This window comes from Pelecanus crispus, chromosome 4 (assembly GCF_030463565.1).
Source record: "Pelecanus crispus isolate bPelCri1 chromosome 4, bPelCri1.pri, whole genome shotgun sequence".
Classification (NCBI taxonomy): domain Eukaryota; kingdom Metazoa; phylum Chordata; class Aves; order Pelecaniformes; family Pelecanidae; genus Pelecanus; species Pelecanus crispus.
The window spans coordinates 66,267,136-66,293,444 of NC_134646.1; the positions used below are offsets into that span (position 1 = coordinate 66,267,136).

General features: G+C 36.0%; 1 protein-coding gene across 2 annotated transcripts in view; it reads right to left on the reverse strand.

The window, feature by feature from the left end:
* Positions 1-200: 200 nt before the first annotated feature.
* TBC1D19 (TBC1 domain family member 19) overlaps positions 201-26,309 on the reverse strand; it is a 61,486-nt gene continuing 35,377 nt past the window's right edge. For both annotated transcript variants that reach the window (XM_075709413.1, XM_075709412.1), the window contains 10 exons: positions 15,031-15,105; positions 14,477-14,539; positions 10,706-10,790; positions 8,305-8,349; positions 7,035-7,067; positions 4,507-4,616; positions 3,186-3,277; positions 2,322-2,437; positions 1,266-1,336; positions 201-275 (listed from right to left, as the gene is read on the reverse strand). In XM_075709413.1, coding sequence (XP_075565528.1) covers positions 201-275; positions 1,266-1,336; positions 2,322-2,437; positions 3,186-3,277; positions 4,507-4,616; positions 7,035-7,067; positions 8,305-8,349; positions 10,706-10,790; positions 14,477-14,539; positions 15,031-15,105 — 765 coding nt within the window. The remainder of the gene's footprint in view (positions 276-1,265; positions 1,337-2,321; positions 2,438-3,185; positions 3,278-4,506; positions 4,617-7,034; positions 7,068-8,304; positions 8,350-10,705; positions 10,791-14,476; positions 14,540-15,030; positions 15,106-26,309) is intronic.

The window sequence follows — 26,309 nt, forward strand, 5'->3', positions numbered from 1 at the left end:
TGTTACGGTGAAATTCAGTAGCATGCACTGCACATACTTGTGTGCAAAGGTATTGTTTTCAGTTAGAAAATTTTAAGGTCATGATTTCTAAATTAATATTGTACATAGAGCTTAATTTTGGTTTTATGCAGACATTGCATAGCTGATGATTAGCTTCTCAAGAAAGACTGGAATTGTGGTACCAGTATTGTTGAAGCAGATCAAGTGACAGTAGCAAACAAGAAGATTTGCAGAAGAGGCATAACTTTCAGGGTTGAAAGGTCAGCAAGTACAGCCTAGGATAAAAACCAAAAAGGCCTGTTAAACTTGACATTTGAATCAAATTTCTTTAAAGCAAGTCAAAATGTCAGAAAAAGATTCAAATACTACAATACTAACAACAATTACATTCAGACCTGGCTAGAAGCAAATTATGCAGGTTCATGTTAGTGCCTTGTTCTATTATTTTTCATTCTAACATTTCAAAGAAAAAGCATATGTTTATGTATATAAACCAAGTAACTTTATTTTAGCCTTTAGCCTTACTTCAAATATACATGGCATCATGAGTGAATAAGGGGTCTAACATTTCAACTTGCTTCTAAAAATAATTGGGAATTAAGAATCCTTATCCTGTGGCTTGGCTAGTACTTGTGAAGTAAGTCCAATGTGATGACTCAAATAGTCAACATCTTTCATGAAAGTATGTTAAAAAAACCAAAGTATCATCACAAGCTCTCAAAGTTTGGAAAAAATACATCACCAGATTTTTGGGAAAAATATCTTTTAACAAATTAGTAGAGATAAACAATTATAATCTTCATCATAATGACTTGATTTTCTTCATTTCCCATCTGTAAAATGACAGTACTCACAGTAAAATTTCAGATCAAATATTGACAAAAATAGTCTTATAAAATTTTTGTAATATCAAAAAGCACAGAAGCAACTACATTAAAATGCACTGAGAAAAAAGGTACAAACCTCCACGATATTTCAAAAATAATATATCCCACAAACATAGATTATGTATTAAAATAGAAATCTGATCGTACAACATAATTTGGTAACATTACATTTTTGTAGCAAATATACTCTTTTATTTCTCTTTACTCCAGAAAAGCAGTATTATGTACTGCATGTTCACAATTTCCTTTTTATCTAAGGTAAGAATTTAGGCAGAAAGATTTGCACTATGTACCACATGCCATGTGAAGCTTAAGTTACTCTTGTTGGCAAAGCATCAGAAACTATTTCAATCTCCTGAAACTGAAACTTATCCTTACTTCAGCTGCAGCCAGTGATGTCACCTCCATCAGGTTGACTGCTCGGAAAGCAAACACAGCAGCTGCCAGGACTGAAAGAAAATGCCCAATATTTAAGTTGCTAACCTGTTAATTAGTGGTTAGAATGAATCTTGATGGAAAATACCAATTCTCACTGCCTTAGAGTAATTATTTTGATTCTGAAGAATAATATACAATGGATAGCTGTGTTTCAGTTTCTTTGGCCTTTCTTTACAATGAATAGGAAAAACACAACATTCTTTCAGAAAAGTCTGAGTGAAAATGCTTAAGGTGAGTAGCTTTTAATTAAAAGGGACAAGGTGATTTATGATTAGTTTATTTCTAAGCCAATAACTTTATTTAAATAGCAATATTTGAGTTGTGAATATTATATAAAATAAATGAACTTTTAAAAAATATACTCTTATATAAATGTATCTCTCTACATAGCTGTCTTACATGTACAAATAAAACCAAAATGTTTTCTTTTCTCTTCTATTCACCTACTTTGTATTTAAAATCTGACCCAACTGAAGATACATGTCTTCCTTAGAACCCCCATCTAAAACCTTGCATAAAACTTAGGACATAATTTCCTTTATAAAAAATAAGTACAAAACTTTCAAAGTCTCTTAAAAGATGGGGCTTTGAAAGAAGAAATCCAGCAAAATCTGGGGAATTCTCAGTTGCTGTAAGTACTGAAAAACTACTTGCCATAAATGAGTAACATGAATCTTTTATTTTGTGAAAGGTGATAAACCCATTTATCGTTACCACTGACACTGAGAGAACATCTTATGTTCTGTTCACAGAGCGCTTAGCATTTTTGGAGTGTCGTCATAAAAAAAAAAAATTACCTCACATATTTTTGTTAGAGATGCAGTATTTATGCAATTCTAGTTTTCTAGAAGTTATACTCTTTGAGTATGTATGTAATCTGCTTTCAGCATTCAAACAGCAACTGTTTTCTTCTTGTCACAAAACACATAGAAGCTAACATGTATTTGCCTTACATCCACCCGGACTTAACACTTTTTGTAAAAACAATTCTATTACCAGCAAGAATTTCTAGAGAGTTGTATCCCAGGATTCTGTCCCACAGAAGCAAGAGCTGATCTGTAGCTAAATAACCAGAAAATGCCCGTACCATCCATTTAAATGAAATTCGTAGCCTGCAAACAAGTGATAAACAATAGTTATTATACCTCTGTTTCCCATAATGATCAGACAGATCCTCTATAAAGTAAAAATATTTTATTATTCTTCTGCATTTCTCTTCCAGGAGGAATAGCCATTTTCTCTTGCTGCATTAATAATCAATATTTTCCTTTGCAACAGCCATCAGAAAACTATTTAGCATCTCATTTGACAAAGTACTAATATCATTAAAATACTCTGACCAAACAACCACATTAGAGGGATCCTCAGCTGTTATCACCCTCAATGTTTCCTCCTTTCTGCTATTATGCTATTTTGCTGGATACCAATTATAACAGTAAGATTTTCAGGTTCTGTTACATTTGGTGCCATGAGTACACTATAGAATGACAGCCTCTTGCTCTCTCTCCCCTTCCAGGAGCTTCTGCTGTAACTAACATATCTCTGCGTCTTCTGTCCCCTAGGAAATAAATCACTTAGTTCCATCAGATCTGACATGAATAACTGAAACTTAGCTGAATAATGCAGCATTTCTCATAGAGCAATTCTCGTCTCTTTTTCACAGAACATACAGAAGATATGCACAAAGCACGTATACGCAGGTTAGACAAAGAACTCCAACTGACTTTCAAGGAAAAATGGCACACTGATGTTTGCACTTTTGAATAATTGCCCATAGCTTTCAAATTAAAATACTACAAACCAGCATTTTCAGAACAATGAATCTGCAACATCTGTAGCAAGTCAGAAAGGAGTACTTACGGCTGAGCCCCAATTTCTCGAAGGTGATAAAAGAGCTGGGGCAGATGGGTTTGTAGAAGAGTCTCGAACAGCAAACACAATGACACAATGCCCTAACAAAATAAGATCATATCCTGAATACTAACACTCATCCTGTCAAATCTGAGAAAACAGTATCAGCATGTAAATATACATGGATTTTTAATTCAAGCAAGGAAACACTATTAATGATATATAGCTCACGTAAGCAGGACACAAGTAGCTCTAATGCCTTCAGTCACTAAAGCCTTGCTCCTACAATTCTATGTATGTATTAGCAACATAATATACTTTGATAGTCCCTTTCAACTGTAAGATACTTATGGTATTTGTACGTCAGGGTCTAAGTACTTAGTGGCTTATTATAATATGACCTACTTGAAATATTTCCACTTTGATGAAATAGAACTCAGTTATACTATATATACACTAAAAACAGAGGATGTGAGAAATAACACATTTCTGATCACTAGAAACAAACAGCATTTGGGATAATTACAAAAAGTTAAATGTAAACACATTTTAAAATTTCTTTTAAAAATTACCATGAAAATTAAAAGATTCCTGTCTGACTGTTTTCTCTGCTACTAATGACTGAAAGCACAATACACAGCCTTGAAATGGTATATCAAGGAAAGGATTTTCTTTTAACCAGGAAATGTTTTCAAAAAGTAATGTAACTATTCAGCACTTTATGAAGGAGAAAAAAAAATACTGTGTTTTATTCTTCAAAAACAGAAGATAAGCAAATTTCTACAATTGTCTTACATTCAAGACAGCTGGTCCTGGTCATAACCATAACCAAATTATTTAAAATTCATCTAGTAGTGCTAAAAAGCATGTGCTGTCACACAAAGATACTTGAGTTAAAGAAACAGACATTAACTGGATATCACTGAAACAGTATCTATATATGACTATATTTTAGTTCCTCTACCCCAGAAAACACTAAAGTGTGTGCACTTACATGTTGTTGATTAAAATGAAAGCAAGTATGCATTTATGTGACTTCTTGAACTGAGAAACCTATTACATAAAAGACTTGACTCTCAAAAAAAAAAAAAACCCTCATAAAATGAGAACTGTAGTATTTTAAAGTACATTACATTCTACAGCAAAGATTAACATTGATGTAGAAAACAAAAATATCCAAACTGGAGTTACCTAATATTCTTTCCAAGCTTGCCTGAAGTGTATATATATATCTGTATCTCAATCACATAGAAAATCATGCCATTGTATATTATTGTTCCATAGCAAACAGAATATCAAGTGAGTGGGTTTTAATTCCTAATGAACTTACAGAGGGATGAGAAGAGATGGAATGAAGTCTGAAGAAAAAACGCACATACATCTCACGGAATATCTGATACAATTTGGAAGGTTCATGGTACAGAAAACAAAGTGGAGCAACTGAAAGGATAAAAGAATTATAATTGCCTCAACACTGTAAACTGCTGAAAGAGTTCAATGATTAAGTGCATGAAGTATGAGGAAAACCCAAGTAATTTATAGCAGTACAATTTACAAAAACAATACTAAACCAATTATTTAGAAAGAGATATTTTATAACAGAGTCTATCATTTGGCGTAAAAAGTTAAGAAAGGGAGTACAATACATTCTAGGTAATAGTTCTATATATTTCAAGAATCTAAACTAATTAGAACCTGCTTGCTATAGTGCTGGCTTCCTCAGCATAAGAATAAGGGTGGCTTCTCTGCGGTGTAGGGCAACGATATGTTGAACAGTACACGTTTTTGATTCAACCGTCTGTAACCTCCAATGTGCTCCTGGGCTAGTGACCATTTCCCAGTTGGTTCCCCATACGTAAGACTGGAATAAGGTTAGTGCTTGAAGATGGGTTTTGCGAAAATGAAAATATTAAAAAAATAGCTTTTGGTTGCCACAATAACATCACATAAGTATGACTGATTGATAGAGACCTGTTTATTTCTTGTAAGAGCTGAAAAACATGGACATTTGGTATTTTACTGTTTAGAAGTCTTCTAATATACCTGATTCAAAATAACAGTTGGCTACATTTGTAAAGCAGCGGTTCTCAAACTTTTTTCAATTAGTCCCTTTTTTCTTTTTGTAAAAGTCTAGCATATAGATAAATCTATTGTATGTATATGCTGTACAAACATAATCAGTTCCCCCTGATTTCTACTGCATTCATTCAATGCATGTTTCGCAGACAGTTGTTCTAAACACATTTCTGTAAACAGCCTTTTCATCTGTCCATTCACCCACCACATCTACTGCTCCATTTTACAGATGCATTCACTCTGGATGACAGCTTACGCTTTAACACACTCATAGTCTATCTCTACATTCACCTTCCCTTCCAGTTTTATTTACACAAAGATAGGGATACAGACACATTTGTCTGCATACATATGTATACATATGCACACAGATTTATGTACTTTTTTTATATATATGGGCGTATGCATGTGTGAATCCATTTTCATGTACATCTATATTAGAGAACGTGGCTTAATAGAAAATAATGACATATGTGTATGAGAGGTGGGGTGCTAAGGTAGGGTGTGATGTTCACAGAAATGTGTACTTACGTAGGGGTAAGAAAAGCAGAGGGTGTTACTACCGTGTATGTTTTTAAGGATTGAAGATGGAGGTGGAGGAGTCAGCAGCGCGCATATGTACAGAACGGCCAGGAGGATGACAGAACAGTGCCTGACAGTTGGCACCAAACAAGCGTATGCATGCGAACATGCAAAAGTGTACAGGATTTATATAAGGACCCAGACACTTCCTCCGAGAGCAGCACAGCATGGAATATGTAGGATGCTCTGCTTGGTCCCAACTACCTTACCCACCGCCTGGAGTTACACTAGTGTTTCTGCTGCCTTGCTTTTCAGCCTCCCTCCTTCTCACAACCAGCATATTCTGAGCCCTTGCAAAGAGAGAGGACAGGAGGGAGGGAAGAAGCTCACACCCAGTTTGAGAGATGCTGTTCTCAAGGGCAGAGTCAAATACAAACATTCTGAAAAGCAGTTTCACAAGAAAAAGTGAAAGCCTCCTAGTGAGTACCTAAGGAAGAGATTGTAACTAAGCTGTTCATTACTTCAAAGACTTGGATTCCCTACTCAGGTTCAAATTCGCATTTCATATTTAAATCGTCTGATTTTAATGATTGTGTGATCATTAAACTTTCTTATTAGCAAAACATAGCATTTTAAGTATAATCTTAAAATCTGCTTGCCCTGTGATGCCACAAATACCTCTGATAAATCAACAGGAAAAAATGGAAAGCTGTAACAAATAGTCTTACATTATTGGAGTCTCCCTGCACTACCTGTCTTGTTACATCTGAGACCTCAGGAGATTTTTCTGCTCTTCTAGAAATCTTGTTGATATTTGAACTTTCCTCTGTGCAGTAAAGTAGCAACCGCTCTATCATTTAATGCTCCTTTAACACCTGTTCCAGGCAAATGGATACAGCAACAGGCCTTTCACATAATTAGTGTTTTTAAGAACTCTTTTCACAGGTAATGTGGTCTACCCAGAAGTGAAACACAAGAACAGAACACTCTGTCAGCAAACTTTATCCCTCTATTCACATACATTAAGATGTACAGCTCAGCTAGTAGTTCTCAAAGAAGGAACTCCCACACAGTAGCGAGCTGTAATATAAGCAAATAGAAACAACCTGGCATTTTAAAAAGTGTATATACAACAGTCTTCATACACAAAGAAACAGAATACACACATGTTTAAAAGCTGCAGAAAAGTACACACAGCTTTGAACTGCAATATGATAAAAAGCAATCCTGAGGTTTTAAGAGTTTATGAGTCACACTTACCATACATAGAAAAGCCGTGAAAAGGAATTACACCTACAAAACAAAAATATTTCTTTTTTGTTCTATATTTCTTTTTATCCATGCAAAAAAATTGATTTTTTCCCCAAGTTTTGAAATTGTATTCTGTCTACCAAAGGAATAAAATATTTCCTTGTTATGGCACCTGCAGTCTTAGATCTCAGTCTTGTAAAAATTTAAGTACAGTAATTGTACCACTTCACTACAACCATGTGCTTAAACACATTCTATAGTTCCTAGAAAGCCAAGTAAAGCTCCATTTCCATGAAGTTATTATGTATAAGCTTTGCTGAAATCAGAACCTAATTTCAGATAAATGACAACCTGTAAATGTCATGCATTGACAAGGAGGGAGCAGGAAGAAAGGAGACCAAGACCTCTAATAATTCATGTAGTACTCAGATAAAACATTTAGAGGACTTGGTAGCTGTATCATAACAGTTCCCTCCTCCTTTCCAACTGATCTTAGCTCCCATTCATTAATTTTCATATAGGACTGGTAAGAGGGAGCTGCTTTGGCAAAAGGTCATAAGGACAATGTTTCATGGCTACAAAACTGCAAAGAATTGCGAAGGCAAAAATGGAAGAAGGGGGAACAAAAGTATGTGCTACAACTGATGCCACTGGAACACAGAAGACATAAAAGACAAGGCCAAATACACAGATTTAAGATTGGTGACATAAGGCCTTGAAAGAAAGAGCAAAGAGCTTGAACTTAACATACAAATGCAGCATGAAAATAAAGAAAGGATTCAATAGATAGGGGTTGAAATGGTCAAAATGAGAGCTGAAAAAAAGAATTTTAACAACTGAAGTAGCCATAACAGCAATGATATTAACTTAAAATTATATAGATTTGCTATGTCTGAGTTTTTAAAGTGAATGCACATTTTGAAAGGAAAAGACTTTAAGGTGTGGTTTGTTGAGTACTGAAAAGCTGGGGTCAGAGAGTTTCAGCATGTATCATTCAGATCCTCTAAGTGGTGATACAAGACTGGAATACAAGCTGCTGCACCAGAAGTTGTTTTCTTTCTCCTTCTCACACACGTAGATGAACTCCGTATGTGACTAACACCAGGCTGAATGTGGTTTTGGAGTAGCTTCAGTCCAGCTTACTCCTTTAAATTAATGAATTTCGCAGAATAATAGCAAAACATAATTTGTAATAGAAAAAGAAGTCATCATGTATTTGAGAAAAAAATCTCGTATCTTTCCAATCTACCACTAGAGGAGGCAATAGTATAATTCTTACCATTTGGAGGATAGAAAACAGCATACTCTTCCATTCCGAGTTTTCCTGTGAATCACCAAACCACAATTAAAATGTGATTAAACTGTTAAAAGGCGTAAACCTTTAAATGAAAAAGATAGATTCTAAGTTACAATTATAAAAATCATAACTAATTCCATTATTGACTATTTCATATTGTCTAAAACAAGCAAGCAATGCAATAAGACAGGTACAGAGTCAGATATAAAACTAAAATGCAGCACCAATAAGGGAGGCTGACAAACAGCAAAAAAGAGGAGGAAGATTTCAGCAATGCTATCCCATAGAGATTTTATTTGGTTGTGTCTTAGGAGCTCTAAAGGTGTTTGCTGCAGACCTTGAAGACAGTGAAGCTCTATGAGGGGATAAGGTTAAGGGGATAATTCTGCCATGCTGTGGCAGACTGACCTAGGGATGGGAAAGGCATTTAAAAAGATGTAGGAACAGATAAAAAATATTCAAGGCTTCATTAAGCCTGCAACAGAGAGGAAGACAGATGGTATAGTTTTGATATAACAAAAAAAATATTTAAGTAATGTGTTAGATACAAAAGATTAATTAAGTCAACACAATCACTGATAGTACAGACTGACCATATAACTTTCTCTCTTCCTTGCAAAATTAACATATTAGTTAACCATATTTGAACTACAGAACCGAATAATTTTAAATCCGCTATTAAAAAAATTCACAATTCATTTAGAAATATAGGTGGTTTTAAGCATAATTACTACTAATTAAAAGCTGTAATTATTTTAGTTTTAAAATGAGAAAATTCAACTAGAAAATGTAATTACTTATATGAAAATTTATAGAATATTCAGCGATCTTTTAGATCTCTGTGTATTTTGTTCACTCTACACAGAAGAATTTAGCATAGGGAACTTTTGTCAGGTTCAATGGAATCCGGACTTAGATATTTTCCTGTAGCATGGATTGACTGAATTAAATTAAAAATTAACCTCCGAAGCTCTTGCCTACTACCCCATGAAAATAAAATCCAGCATTTTCCAATTACAGAAATCAGTTGTTTCAATAAACTAAAAAATACTTTTTACTTTTCCTTTCAGTAGTTTGCTTGCTGTGCAGCAGGGAGTTGTAATCTGGAAGGAGAGTATTTTGAGCATAAAGCACATCTCTTGGAAAATTAGCCAAAAATAGGACCTACAAGCCTTTTGGATTTACACTGCACAGGTTCAGCAGAGATTTAGATTTCAGCAACTTCATTCCCCAGATTTGTCTAGGAATAAGTAGGATGTTCCCCTTAGCTGTGTTTCTGGGCTGCCATGGCTCTGTGCCTGAAGTGAGACCTGGGATTCCACTGCTGTTCTGCTCTCAGGTGAGCCCTGTGCTTGTTTCAAGAAGTAGGTTAAGAAAACTCCCTAATTCAGTTAAAGAGAGAGAAAAGACCTACAAAGCAATAAAGGAGGAAGCAAAAAATTAGAAAACAACCATTGCCTCTAGTGACATAAGAAGCAGCAAGAGGAAAACTGTCAGCAGAGGTTCTGTTCAAAAAATGTACTTGGTACAGGGATCACATTTGGCTAAATACACTGCCACGAGGGACCAAGGAAGAAAATAGGAATTAAGAAGGTAAAGGTACATGGAAAAAAAAGTGATTGGATGGCTGAATGATTCAAGAAGGAAGACAAAATTAGGAACCTCTGGGTAAAGCCAAGGCAGGTGAGGATCTAAGAAGCAAGGAAACAGAGCCCAGAGGTATGGCATTAGAAGTTGTCAGAGAAGGCAAGTGGACTGAACCAATAAAGTTAAGATTGTTAAGAAAAATAAGACTCACATGAGAACTTAAGCCAAAGAATGTCCAAAAGTAAGCTACCACTCTGGAAGATGCCATGCTTTAAAAAAAATCAGTATAAGTGTGCTTGGTAGAGCTCTACTCTCCCAGATCTTTGAACAGAGCCCACAGTTCTTCAGCAACATGTTCTGCTCCTCTCTGCAAATATCTGCAAAATTCACTGCTCTGGGAAGATAACATCCTACCACCACTTCCAGTTGCTAAATTTATTGAAGTTGCACAGGACAATGTTGTGTATTTAAATTTATAACGCTGATGAAGATAGATGTTGTCAAGATTTTATCATATTGTCATAGTTGTGTGTTTCATTTACTTTGGTAAAACACAGGAGAATTATTCACAGAAAACTACAGTAAAAAGAACAACATTGCAATCTGGCCTTCATGTGATCAGCTTCTAAACTGTCACAGAATCTGTGCAGATGTCAGCTGGATACATGAAGTTTTTACTAACGTTCTTTTAAATGTAGTCTACCAGGTGTAATGAACATAAAGGAAATTCACATACTGTATTACTGCAGCAGTCAACAAAAATCTATACACTCTTTTATAAAACAACTCTTTTTACCTCGTATATATGATTTGGGTGGGGTGGCACTGCTGTAAGTAAAGTGCTCCAATACAGATGTATCTCGGGAAAAACAGAGTAATACCTGTAGAAAAGACAGCATATAAAAATCAACTGACTTACTGGATCAACAAAGCAATGTCAAACAGATTTAAGGACCTGCTTTAACTAGCATCTGTTAGATGCTGTTGAAGAGAGCTAATATCGTTGAAAGCTCTTGATCAACTTAATTTACTTTCCTGTTCAAATTTCCAGGCTCACTTTGAACTTGCTCTGATTTTATCTTCACATTCATTTGTTGTAAAATATCCCCGTTCTCCTCTTTGCCTCTCAGCCTGGGTTTATCCCTTTCTGTCACATCATTAGTAACTGTGCATGCAACTGGCTGCTTTTACATCTATTAGGTTATTTTTCTATTCAGTTACTATGATCTGGGAAGTCCTAGTAAGTGAATAAGCAAATGAAACATTTACATTTTCACACGTGTGCAGTTCCACACATGTGATCCTTACATCCACTTTCATTCCCAGCAGCTTTACAGAATGCCTACACGATATTCAGTTATTTCAAAAAGCACAGATTATAATGTTCACCTCGCATCCATAAGTTCTGAAATGTATACTGTATTTTGTAAAATATATTTGTATTTTTTATTGTTTACATAAATGAAAAATCTAGTATTCACAGCAATTGAGTATAAAACTAAATATTAAAAGCATTCCTAGGGAAAAAAATTAACAACAATTTCATCCTATACGCAGTTGTAAAGAATGTAATAACCGGTATTGAACTTGAAAATTTTCAAGTTTTCATGCAATGCAAGACTGCACTATCAAGAATGTACACAAGAGGGCAGAAGTAAGACAGACTTCAACTTGCTGTTGACTTTTTTGCATAGTGAAACCTTCTCTGCTCTTGTAGGTTTTAAGAGTTTGTTTGTTTGTTTTAACTGTAGCCAAGGTGTAAAAGGTGGAAATGTTTCAGATGGTGTTTCACTACATAATTTATTGTGAATAAAAATGAATGGATTTTTCCTTCAACTAACTATTGCAAACATTTTCCAGGTAGGAGCATTCATCAAAAGGAAACATGCAAAACTGAAACACTGTGACATCTGAACTCATTGCTTTTTTTATTTTTTATGGAAAGCAGGTCATATTTTGAGACTTTTTCCTCTTTTGAACCTCAAAACTATTTCTCAGATACAAACACCTTTTAAAAAATAGTTTATCTTGAACAGTTTAAGTTAAATATTATTTTTGCGCAATACACCATCATTTTCATAGCTGCCAAAATACAGCTGACAATAACAATACACAGGCAAATGTAATTCTCTGTATATGTTAATTGAGGTGAAAGAAAAAGAAACTAATCTAAAAAGGACATAAATTATGTTCTCTCACAGGGGAAAGAATGTAACCTTAATTTAAGGCCCCCTTTTTTAGGAATACAGTGTCCAGTACAAGTATCTGGAAGTCTTTAAATGAAGACTATGCATCTTTAGAAGAGATAGACTCTAGCTCAAACATTAGTTATAACTATACCTAAAAACTGCTGGTGAAGGTCTTTGCATCTATTCATTATGCAGGACGTAAGACCAAAGTATTCGAATTGAACCTCTGGCCTGAAATAATGAATTTACAAATTTAATAATCTACGTATTATTTTTCTCATTCACACTTTGTAACTTTGTAAACTTTGGGATACAGAAAGCAAAGAGATTAAAGGAAACAAATTACATCATTTCACAGTGCTCTTCCTGAAAAGGATTGTATGCTACTAAAGAGGTACCAACAGTCCAACCAAATACCCTCATTGTTATTTTAGGCCCAAATTTTCTGGTTTTGATGGATGCTTTATCTGTTAAGTAACACACAGACAAACGCCACACTCTGATCAATGACTTGGAAAACTTAGAGGCAGTAACTAGTCATGAAAAAACCCACAAACCCAGTGCAAACAGAAATAATTTATCTGGTTTAAACATTTTCATTACCTATTTTATTTAGCCAATATTAAATTCCAGTTATCATATGAAATCAATAAATAATATTCCATATCAGTATGACTCATACTGCAAAATTTTTCCAGAGGCCACAGAACAAAATCATTTGGCAGCAATGCATTTGCAAGTGAGGTTGAAAGAGAAAATTATCAAGGAAAATGGATAACTTTCTTCTAGAAAAAGAGTCTGAAGAATACCACGAAGTAGCAACCAAAACTAGAGCAACTAATAATTATAAGTTTGAGATACTCTTTGCCTCAAAGCCTTGCAGTAAAACTAGGCACTTCATTTTTCAAAGATTTTTGGTTACTTTCCTTCAAATTACTCAGGATAGTTTAGTCCTTTTTATGATTTTCATTCTGTGATCATTCTTTTAGTTAATAGATATACATAAAAAATTAAAATACTATACTGTGCTATATATTGAGAATGATGAACAAAATCTATTTCTGATGGTCTTAAAACAAAAGATTATACTGTATACTAGTTCATACTCCATAGATTATAATCCTGTGTCCACTGGAACTGTCAGTTAATGACTAATAATATGCCTTAGTAGTCTACATAATGAATGAAGCAGAAACAAGAATGACAGTTCTACATCCCATGATGAAGAGAGAATGTTCAATAATGAAAACCATCTTTGACCCTTAAATCAAGAAAAACTTCTACAGGTAAATATTTTAGTGAATAAATATCAATGTTTGAGTTGTCATCATGTAGTCACTTTTCAAATTTTGATTCAGAAACAAATTCAGATACAGATCTTACTATTGGAACTATTTTAAGTAAAAAAAGGCTATAATTTCATGAGGTTATAATTTTAAGTATTAATGTTTAAATGCTTATTACGCTACAATATTATATGCAGACATGATTGAATAGTATGCTTAAATAGTAATGCATATTTTTATACCTATATGGACTAAGCAGCATTAAGGACAGTTTCTTGCTTAGTTAAATTACTATTTTTTATGCATTACCATCAAAGAAGAAATCATCTAGTTTCACATAGCTCTAATACAAAAAATTAAGCAAGTCTAACCAACAGATGTGACTAATGAAATTGAAAGCACTGTGGAAATGGTAAGTTTGCTGCATGACATTTATGTTGACACTGCAATCAACTACACATTAGGAAATTCATAAATTTAATATCCTTCTGTTTAAGGGCATTTGACAGGCAGCAACGAAGATAATTCTTTATAAATTAGCTGGGTTCCCCATTGCTAGAAGCAGCTTTGGAATGGGAGCAATCCTAAAAGTAACCATACGTATCACTACCTTATTCAGAATCAATGTCTTCAATTTAAAAATATGTCAATACAATATATTTTATACTTATTGCAGTAGGTCACTGTAAAGCAATACTATTTTTTTTTTTTTTAAACTGGAACCCTGAATATACTTCTCAAGTCTTAATTTCTATGTATGCCACAGCTGTTAATTATTTTATTATTGCAAAGCTGGAAGGGGGAAGAATATGGCTGACTGCTATTTTCTGGCTTACTGCATTGGAAAGACATTGTGTAGGGTCCTTCAGAGTAGGAGTTTTAGAACTGCTCCATCTGTTTAAGTGTACAAGATTAATTTACAGTATTGTTATTCAGAAGGGAAAGTACATGTAATGCAGCAAACAGATGCTGTCTAGGGTCCCACTGTACTCTGCCTACACATGAAACACAAAGGCAGTCCGTACTCCAAAGATGATACGATCCCACAGGAGTATAATTTCTAGCTTTTCTAAGAAAAAAATAGTTACATACCTGATATAAATAATCCTCAAAAACAAAGTAGTAGTCATCATTGCTTGCTGTCAGCTTTACATCCTGTAATCAAAAAATAGAGCAGTTTGAAGCTAAAAGACTTTCTTTTCAGACTCTTATAGAGGCAGACTCCCATAGAAGCTAAAATTAACACAGTGATAGAAGACACTGTTTCACCACTGAATCATGAAAGAGCTGTAGTTAAGCATATACTCCACATTTTAAAATAAAAAATGCTATATTAACTTGATGATGAAAATATTCAGAATTGAAACTTGAAATGGAAGCGCTTGGACCCCAGTGCTTTCTTCCATGCAAAACCAGTTATTTTTTCAAATGAAGTTACCGTTTCTTTACGACTTAACGGCTCAACTCAAACAAATGTCTTACACAAGAGCCAACACAGGCACAAGGAGAGAGTTTACAATAATAAATCCACACTAATTATTCTTACACTCCTTAAAACCAAACCATCTAACACCTTTGTTAAAAAACCAAGATACTGGTGTGATGAGTATATAAATCACTTAATCACTGTTTAGTGAATCACTTACTTTGTAAATCAGACTGTCGACTAAAAGGTCGTGCTGAATCACATTTGACTTAAGCTGTTCATAATACAAGATATCCTAAAATTAAAAATATTATCATCAGTCTGAGATGCAACTTTAATTTATATTTAAACTAACAAAGACAATTTTTAACAAAAAAATTTTTAAAAAATCAAGAAAAATCATAAGCATGTATTCAGCTGAAAAACCCACTGCATAGCTTATGAAGCTTTCTATCACTGTTTATTCTAACTTAAGCCTTAAAAAATGAGGCAGATATTTGAGAGTTTATAAAATTACCTCCCCTTTAGATAATTAATAAAACACAAATGAAGGAACTTATTCAAACCAAAATCCGTATCTTCCAACCTTTGGGTCTCTACAGCTAAAACTTTTTCAAGCTCAAAATCATTATGTTTTTTGTCTTTGTTACCCCCTATTTTCATGCACCTCTCCATGAATAGGCTCTGTCATATCTTCTAGCATTAGTGAGTTGCTGCAAATATTTGATATTAATCTAATATGAATCTCTAAATAGTATAAATTTATTAAAAGATTAAATGATAAATACATGAAAAAGTCTTGTGAAGAATAAAAAGAACTCAGACCTTTTTTTGAACTCCAATTATTTCCTGAATGTCTACAGAACATACACAAGGGTGAAACGATGGGGAAGTATCAGAACAAACACTTCTCTGCTTTTGCTTATTCTACCCCTTTCTTCTTAGAAACAGTTTGCAAAGGAACCAAAAAATTAAATATCGCGCTATCATCATGTAATTCTTATATCCCTAAACACCTCTCTGTCATTATGCATACAATTGAATACCACAGTTTCAAATGGATTTGGAATAAATCTGTAAACTAAATCAGCAGTCCCAAAGCTCCTTCCCACTTCACAAAACTATTTTGATTTCAATGTGTCTCTACAGGCACCACACAAACGCTTGTATATTCCAAATTTTACATAATATTTGCTGCTGATTTCTTTGAAAAAAAAGGTAAGTCTGGAGTAAGGATTTAAGGAACAAGTGGGAAGTAAGATGAAATTTTGAGAGGGAGAGAATGGAAAAAAGTGAAGAGAAGGCTAGGGAACATTGTAACTGTTCTTTGTATTAATCCAAAACCGAGAAGTGGTGAAAATTATACACTTAGAAATTATTAGAATTAATACTTTATTAGACTGTTAAGTTGAAATGAGGACAAAAGGTGTATTTATTAAGTACTGATAACTACCACAGGGAAAATATTTACATTTTTCTTTCTGAGAAATAAAAAGGGCCGGTATAAATAGTATGCTATTTCTTTATGAAGGATCAGACACAAATATTTACTAAATGTAAATTAATTGCAGTATGAATGTATCACTCTGTTCTTAAGAGCTACAGAGAACTGCTCTAATATTCAAGTCAGCATTTTAAAGCATCAACACTGTATTCTAATTAAGTGTAACACCACCAAATGAATAACATCTAAAGGGTTTTTTTTTGCCACCTCAAATGACTGTATATATTAGAACAGAAGGAGCTAATAAAAAAACCCTCTTCTTTTTCATGCTAAGCAGATTGCATGATTAACTGTTTCTGTTGTACATAGAAGTACTCCTGCATAAGAAATGGTACAATGAAACTCATGGCTACAAGGGTACTAGATAATGCAACTACTAATTTATTGTAATTTGGGAAAGAGATTCTAATAACCTCATGGTTTCCTGTTATCATTTCCTAGTTTGAGAGAGTAATCTTTTGCTACACACATACAGAGCACACTTTAAATTTATATGCAGAAACAAGTTTTCTTCTTAAAATACTTTCACCTGAGGTCACACAGTGGCCCCAAGCCACAAGTTAACGTTATCAATAGTCCAGTATTTTGTACTCAGTTTATGTTTTATAGTAACACTCAATTATGTTTTACATTTGCTTACAAGAGTCCATTTTCCCGTTATTATTAAAATTATTGTAAAACCACAACTAAAAAGTAATCACTTCAGTACATGGTCCATTCATCTTAACAGTCAGAATAACTTGGTATTAAGTTGAATTGCGGCTGGTTTATTCACACTTAGGATAGACTTTGTGATTTGGCACGCAAGCAGTAACTTCACTGAATGTATGAAGAACAGATCTCTGTACAAGAAAAAAACATTAATAAATGATGCTCTGCTGTACTGATATCATGAGTTTAGAGTAGTTTCAGTGCAGTTTTGTTTATGGCATCATGCGGAACTATGATTATCATGTTATTAATCTCTAAAATATTTACTAGCTTCCTATGCCTTAATTCAACTGCATTATTAATTGAAGTGTAAAGAATCATGTCAGTTGCAATTACGTATAAATAACAGTTTAGTATAGCCAGTGAACAGTATCTTCACAGAAGTAAAACAGAAAACCCCTGCAAGACATTTAAATTAAATAAGTTTAATCAGAACAGAATATTTGCTATTTGTTAATCCAGAATGACACTTGTATTTAAAACATTTTGTAAAATTTCTTTTCATTTTAGCAAATGAATCAATAAAGCTGAAGTGTAGAAACTTTCCATTTCTCACCCTTCAGCCTTGTGTACTGATTTTAAAAAAACAATCTACTTATTAGAATATAGGGTAAATATTGCCTGAGTTAGAACAGAGATTTGAATCACTTAGCCTTAACCAACAGGACGTACAATTTCTGAAATATATATCCTTCCTTTTCCTGCTTAATTTGTTTTAATTAGTGTAAATATTTCAAGCAGTTAAAAAGTAGTAAGAATAAGCAACCTGGCATTTAGGGTACTGTCTTGAGAGAACAACTGTGCTCAGATTCTTCAGCAACTCGCAGAAATTGAATGGAAGTTCTTTATAATTCAGTTGAATACTTTCTTCAGTATGATTTTAAATAAAAAGCGTAAAAAGTTTATCACCTTTTCTTTTTTCATAAATAGTAGTTTCTCCTTTGCTCTTATAAAAATCCACTAGGCCAGCTTGGTCATTTTGCAGAAAATAAAACACCGTTTGCCATCACTGTTATAATTTCAGCATGAACCAAAACGTGAAACACAACTCAAAACTCTACCCTGAAAAAGTTAATAGCAAATTTACATTGCAAATATTAGCAGAGTAAACCAGTACTTAAATATTTTAACAGTTAAATAATTTAGTAAAAAGACTGGATGGCCAAGCTGTCCACCTGAACTAGAACTCATGAGAAAAAGTTTGGGAAACAAATCAGAAATTATTAAAAAGGGACTTGCAATGCAAAAACAATCATAACCATTCTAGGAATAATGGTTTTAATTCATTACTTGTCATTCATTTTCTCTTAAATTGCGATTGTTGTGATGCAAAATGAAAACAGGGCTTGGGAATCACACCAGTTTTTTACATGCAACTTGACCACAAGTAGATCTTGCCCATGGCTCTTAGTAAGACAAGAGGCTTGCGATTTATGCTGTATTAATAAATATATTCCTTATATCTGAATCATAAACAAGATTGGTCACAGATTTGCTTTCAAGCCACATGACCCTTTTGCTTGGTGATCAGTTTTTGTCACTTGCACAGTGAGAAATGTTTTTGAGAGCCTCACTCAGGCTTCAAGAAAGATTCAAGTCTTGTTTTACTATTTTATTGGTTGCATTTTTTCCTCCAGATGAGACAACTGACTACTACCAAGTTTCAGGGGTGTCCAAAAACGTGGCAGGTTTCTTAGCCTAAAACATTTTAATTTATAAAACCAAAATCTTACCATTTTCATATGATTCTACCTTTCTTCTCTGTCTGCCAAATCTTAATGTAATCTCAATTTATAAACATTTTACTTTTTGAAAATGTGTTGCATTTTCATATAGACCATAGCTTTTCTCAAAATAATATGTATTTTTTTATATTGCACCTCCAAACATATTCATCTTTCCAAGTTGAAACAAAGTACATTTCAGGATTTCAGTCCTGACCTTACAAAGCCACATACCAAATTTTCCACCCAAAAACCTCATACTGTATCCACCTGAGAGCATAAGGAAAAGGGAGCTCTAAAAGTAGCTCACAGGCAAGAGAGAACAGTATCTTTCAGCAGTACCCAGCAAAGCTAGTTTAAACAGAATCTGGTGATACACCTTCTTTGAAATTAAGGTTTGGATTACTCAGCGGACTCTGTTCAGGCACAGTCCACCTGTGGCCTGCCATGAAATCCCTGGCACAGGAGCTGCACTCTCACTGCTGAACTGTAGGCAGCTCGTGATTCGTTTTTAGGTTACCCTTGTCCATTTGATTGCACTGTCTATGCTTGCCTCTCAAATCTAATACAAGAAATGGGTGGGTGAAGCACAGAACTAGGAATATGAAGAAAGACTAACACTGGGGAGTCTAGAAGAGAGACACAAAGATTTGTGGGAATTGGATGAAGCCTAAGGAATGGCAACCAGCACTAATTAGGTGAGCTGTAGATTTTGGAACAGAAATACCAGAAACAAGTACAAAACAGAAAAATAAACAGATTACATAAACAGACAACAGAAAAAGAGCTAAAGGAAGTCCCTCCTGGCAAATCCTGGAAGACGATCCAAAACTTATTCTCCTTTTACCAGACACCTGTGAGATCTATTTGTAAGGTAAATCCTTCTCCAGTCAAAGATAATAACAGTCCACTACTGCTACTGGCTTCTCAGCTGTTTGAATGGTGCAGTGGGTAGCTTTGGCTACTGATCCTTATATAAATAGCCCTACTGATAAGGCACAGTTAGATCATGCTCCACTGTGAACTTACCACCTCACCTATTTATTAAGTTTTTAAACCTAGGAAATTACATTCAGTAAAAGCTGTAGTTAAGGAAAGCATTACTAATTCCTGCATGCTGGAATTTTCAGAATTAAGATTGATTTCAACCCATTAACCTAAAAATATTAGAAGAAAAAAGCCTATAAGATACTGAACAATTTTGGTTTTTAGGCACTGCTTGAATAGCATGCAGTGAATAAACAATAGGGTAACACACCAAACAGAAGGAAAAATAAATATTAAACAGAATCTCAGTAAGTGTGTGCCATCCATTTTATGCAATCAATGAGGCAGACATCCCACAGGAAAAACTGTGATTTTGTGATTCAAGAGCGTACGATAAAATATATATATATATATACAGCAAATTGGACTGTTTGCACAGACAATATTAACTGTGACACTGTTCAGCTTTTAAATGTTTGACTCTGTTACCTTAAAAATGCTCTTTTAACACAATTTCTCTAAAATGTACCATTATAAATGAAAACTAATAAACAATTCATTGCCAGGAAATGTGTTTACACATTTCTAAATAATCCTGCATATAGAGCTTACAGTTTATCTTTTTTATGACTATGATGCTAGATTGCTAGTATCATCCTTTGCTTGGCTGTATATTAGCTTTATACAGAGACTGAGCTTTATCGAATAAAATTTTCCAAACAACAATATTGGATGCTAACACACACAATGCTGCCTACACCAAACCCTCAATAATGTTTTACATTAGAGAAAGGAAATTCACAGTCCTTATGAGTTATAGATTCATACAGCTATAAATGTAATAGAGCCTAAACTGCAAATCAGAAGTATTACAGCAAGAAATCTCTGCAACCACATAACTCAACTTCAGCAGAGAAACAGTACACAAGAGGTGGAGAAAAGAAGCGTTAGATAAACCAGTAAAGTCTATATGAAATACAGCAGATCATAAACCAGCTACATGTATCTGAAAACTGCTTTGCTATATGTTACAAAAAATAAAGTGGTATATTCAGTATATGCAAGAAGAATGTCTGAGGGTGTTAGTACTGTGGCAGTAGTTACAGCCTTACTTCTGTGAAACACCAGTAAATGCAATCCTTAAAATGAACTACAGACATTCAGCTTATAACATAGCTATAGCTAACCCATGTGCTATCCTACCTGATCTATAGGCAGCCTGCTAGGTCTCAGTCAGAAAGCCTATCCCTTTAGTGCATTTATATTTTTAGTTCTCAAAGTCCATAAAACAACTGTAACTTAGAGTCCAGGATAACAAATACTATACTATACTATGCAAAAATAGTCTTGGAAAATAAGATAAAAAGCTCCGATAGCTGTTACATTAGAAGATAGAGTTTCAGTTTAGCATGATAGAAAAACATTCATACAAACATACATCAACAGCTTAGATGATTTTCTCCAACATAGTATATCTTGCCCACAGATTTGAAAATTTCTGTTCTTTGTGGGGAGGGAGGGTGGATTTTGTGTTTTACTGTTTTCTAAGCCTTTATTTCAACAGTCTCAAAGTAGTGACAAATTTCCAGTCTGCATCACTTCATCCATCCTTATTTACCACTTTTTCTTGATGTTATCGTTACCATTTTCCAGCCACTTATCATCATCTTTCTCAAGTTCTTTCAGCATCATCACAAAATAGTGTCTTACCAGTAATTCCCTGCACACAGTCTACTCAGTTCAGTCTGAAGGTTCTGGACACCGTGAAATGTGTCCTAAAGGAGAATGTCTACTGCACTGAATCTCAGAACACTGTATGCCTATATAGTTTATTCTTCTTATAGAATCATAGAATCATTTAGGTTGGAAAAGACCTTTAAGATCATCCAGTCCAACCATTAACCTAACACTACCAAGTCCACCACTAAACCAATTAAGGGGAGAGTAGCAATTTCATGTTTCCTGGCTTGGTGGGTGGATTACTTATAATGAAAGTAAAAACTAGGAATCATTTAAGATTGGAAAGGATCTCTAAGATCATCAGGCCAACCATCAACCCAACACCACCATGCCCACTAAAACATGTCCCAAAGTGCCACGTCTACCCATTTTTTTGAACACTTCCAGGGATGGGGACTCCACCACCTCTCTGGGCAGCCTGTTCCAATGCTTGACCACCCCTTCCATGAAGAAATTTTTCGTTATATCCAATCTAAACCTCCCCTGGTGCAGCTTGAGCCCATTTCCTCTCATCCTATTGCTAACTACTTGGGAGAAGAGACCAACACCCACCTCCCTACAACCTCCTTTCAGGTAGTTGTAGAGAGCGATAAGGTCACCCCTCAGCCTCCTCTTCTCCAGACTAAACAACCCCAGTTCCCTCAGCCGCTCCTCATAAGGCCTGTGCTCCAGACCCTTCACCAGCTTCGTTGCCCTTCTCTGAACATGCCCAAGAGCCCAGATTTACTCCCTCTGGGCCCAGACTTATCTCCTCAGGGCACAGATTTACTTGCCTATGGCCCAGAATTACTTGCCTGGGGAACAGATTTACCCCCTCAGACCTCCCATTTACACCCCAGAGCCCAGATTTAGAATCGTAGAATTGTTTAGTTTGGAAAAGACCTTTAAGATCATCCAGTCCAACCATTAACCTAACACTACCAAGTCCACCACTATACCAGTTAAGGGCAGAGTAGCAATTTCATGTTTCCTGGCTCTGTGGCTGGATTACTTATAATGTTCTTCTTCATCTGTAGTTGACGAGCACCATTTGCTAAGTGCGTAGAAAGCTATCTCAAGGTAAAATATTATGTCAACAAGAAAGTATTAGCTGCCCTGACATAAGTATCCACATGCATCCTTGCAATGGATGGAGCTGAAGTTAGTAATTTAGTTGGAGCTAAATTACCATTAATTACATAGTAAAGGCACATACTTGAGCACTTGTGATCAAACAGCTAACGTAGTGTTTTCTAGCTTACCTAACAGTAAATTGAGTTAATACCCTCACAGCAGAGACTAACTGTTTGAGAAGGTCTAAAATATTCACACTTCATGCATAGTATAAACACACACTAAACCCAACTATAAACTAGAGTTAACTTTTAAAGGACCTCACAGTGTGGCTGACAAATATATTAATAGACAGACATAGCTTGTTCCTCTTTAAAAAAGGTAACTGTTGAAAATTGTCCATGTGAATTTCAGGAAATGGGTTTTAATAAATCTATTTCTTTAACAACTCATGCTTTACATGAACATAAAATGAAGTATTTTATCATTTTTCTGATTATTATATTGACTTTCAGTCATCAAAAAAGAATACCTGGCTTTTTTATTCAATTATTTAATTTTCCACATTAAGATGAAAATGCTCTTAGAGCATGCAGCATTTAACAGAATACAAAGATGCAATGTAACCAACAACATTAATTCCACACCTCTAATATCCCTGCTCTCATAAAGAGAAAGACTTCTAAAATTCAAACTGTCCTGATAATTTAAAATAACTTAAATCTAATGTTGAGCATCATAAGATGTACAATATTTCATTATTATCTCAACAGCTCTTTCTTCTACAGAAAATTCAATCTTTTATTTACTAGAAACAAAAGCCTATTTTATTTTTTTCAAAAAGGAATAAACTAAGTAATTATAATACCAGATCAAATAACTTCAGCTCCTTAGGTAAGCTGTCAATGAACAAGATTTACATTTGCTTTTAAGGGCAAGATCTTATGACCGTACTACATAGTTACCAATAAATGCCCCAGTGTTACAAGAGAATGGTTATATCCTCAAGGGACACGAGATACTGTAAAATTCTCACATTTATGAGCATGTATGCATGTTATTTACATGTATGTATGTTATTTTTTACTGCAATAAAAGCCTTGCATCAAAGTATTCACAATTCTGCAAAGATTTAAATAGGGATTTAACTTTTTATGGTATATTCCATATATCGACTATAATATGTCTTTGGATACTGCAAAAGATTTCATTGTTGAGGACTTGAGTCAAATATAAGGTTCTGTGAAAAACTACTGCTGTACAAGGGAGTATGAAAACAATCCACATCTCACTAGTTCTTCTTTATGTCTTTCTGATTGTACATATGTAGAGTGTATGCAATAATATATAAGGAAGGAGAGGCGGTGGGGTGGCTCGGTATGTTAGGCAGTGTTTTGATTGTATAGAGCTCAACAGTCGTGATGATTAGGTTGAGTGCTTATGGGTAAGGATGAGGGGGAAGGCCAACAAGGCAGAAGTCCTGCTGGGAGTCCGCTACAGACCACCCAACCAGGACGTAGAGATAGATGAAGCATTCTATAAGTCACTGGCAGAAGTCTTGCAATTGCTAGCCATTGTTCTCATGAGGGACTTCAACTTGCTGGACTTCTGCTGGAAATACAACACAGCAGTGAGGCAATAGTCTTGGAGGTTCTTAGAGTGTGTGGAGGATAACTTTCTGACACAGCTGGTAAGTGAGCCTACCAGGGGAGGTGCCTCGCTTGACCTGCTGTTTACAAACAGAGAAGGACTCGTGGGAGATGTCATGGTTGGTGGCTGTCTTGGGCTTAGCGACCAGGATATGATAGAGTTTTTGATTCTTGGTGACGTAAGGAGGACGGGCAACAAAACCGTTACCATGGACGTCCGGAGGGCAGACTTTGGCCTGTTCAGGACACTGGCTGGGAAAGTCCCTTGGGAGGCAGTCCTGAAGGGTAAAGGGGTCCAGGAAGGCTGGGCCTTCTTCAAGAAGGAAGTCTTAAGGGCGCAAGAGCAGGCTGTCACCATGTGCTGTAAGACCAGCTGGTGGGGAAGACGACCAGCCTGGCTGAACAGGGAGCTTTTGCTGGGACTCAGGGAAAAAAGAAGAGTCTACCACCTTTGGAAGAAGGGGCAGGCAACTCAGGAAGAGTACAGGGATCTCGTTAGGTCATGCAGGGAGGAAATTAGAAAGGCAAAAGCTGAGCTAGAACTCAATCTGGCCAATGTTGTAAGAGATAATAAAAAATGTTTTTACAAATACATTAACAACAAAAAGAGAGCCAAGGAGAATCTCCATCTTTTGGTGCATGAGGGGGGGAACATTGTCACCAAGGATGAGGAAAAGGCTGAGGTACTTAATGTCTTCTTTGCCTCTGTCTTTAACAGTCAGACCAGTCATCCCCAGGGTACTCAGCCCCCTGAGCTGCAAGACAGGGATGGGGAGCAGAATGGAGCCCTCATAATCCAGGAGGAAGCAGTTAATGACCTGCTATGCCACCTGGATGCTCACAAGTCTATGGGGCTGGATGGGATCCACCTGAGAGTACTGAGGGAACTGGTGGAGGAGCTTGCCAAGCCACTCTCCATCATCTATCAGCAGTCCTGGTTAACAGGGGAGGTCCCTCATGACTGGAGGCTTGCCAATGTGACACCCATCTACAAGAAGGGCCAGAAGGAGTATCCCGGGAACTACAGGCCTGTCAGCATGACCTCGGTGCCGGGAAAGATTATGGAGAGGTTCATATTGAGTGCACTCAACAGGCATGTGCAGGTCAACCAGGGGATTGGGCCCAGCCAGCATGGGTTCATGAAAGGCAGGTCCTGCTTGACCAACCTGATCTCCTTCTATGACCTGGTGACCCACCTAGTGGATGAGGGAAAGGCTGTGGATGTCATCTACCTGGACTTCAGTAAAGCCTTTGACACTGTCTCCTACAGCATTGTCCTAAGGAAGTTGGCGGCTCATGGCTTGATAGGCATACTCTTTTCTGGATAAAAAACCGGCTGGGTAGCTGAGCCCAGAGAGTAGTGGTGAATGGAGTTAAGTCCAGTTGGCGACTGGTCACAAGCGATATTCCCCAGGGCTCCGTTTTGGGGCCAGTCTTGTTTAACATCTTTATCAATGATCTGGATGAGGGGATTGAGTGCACCATCAGTAAGTTTGCAGATGACACCAAACTGGGTGGGAGTGTCAATCTGCTTGAGGGTAGGATGGCCCTGCAGAGGGACCTGGACAGGCTGGACTGATGGGCTGAGGCCAACTGTATGAGGTTTAACAAGGCCAAGTGCCGGGTCCTGCACTTGGGTCACAACAACCCCATGCAACGCTACAGGCTTGGGGAAGAGTGGCTGGGAAGCTGCCTGGCGGAAAAGGACCTGGGGGTGTTGGTTGATAGCCGGCTGAAAATGAGCAAGCAGTGTGCCCAGGTGGCCAAGAAGGCCAACAGTATCCTGGCTTGTATTAGGAATAGTGTGGCCAGCAGGAGCAGGGAGGTGATTGTCCCCCTGTACTCAGCACTGGTGAGGCCACACCTGGAATACTGTGTCCAGTTTTGGGCCTCTCAATACAAGAAAGACATTGAGGTGCTGGAATGTGTTCAGAGAAGGGCAACAAGGCTGGTGAAGGGTCTGGAGCACAAGTCTTATGAGGAGTGGCTGAGGGAACTGGGATTGTTTAGTCTGGAGAAGAGAAGGCTGAGGGGAGACCTTATCGCTCTCTACAACTACCTGAAAGGAGGTTGTAGGGAGGTGGTGGTGTTACTCCCAAGTAACAAGCGATAGGACAAGAGGAAATGGGCT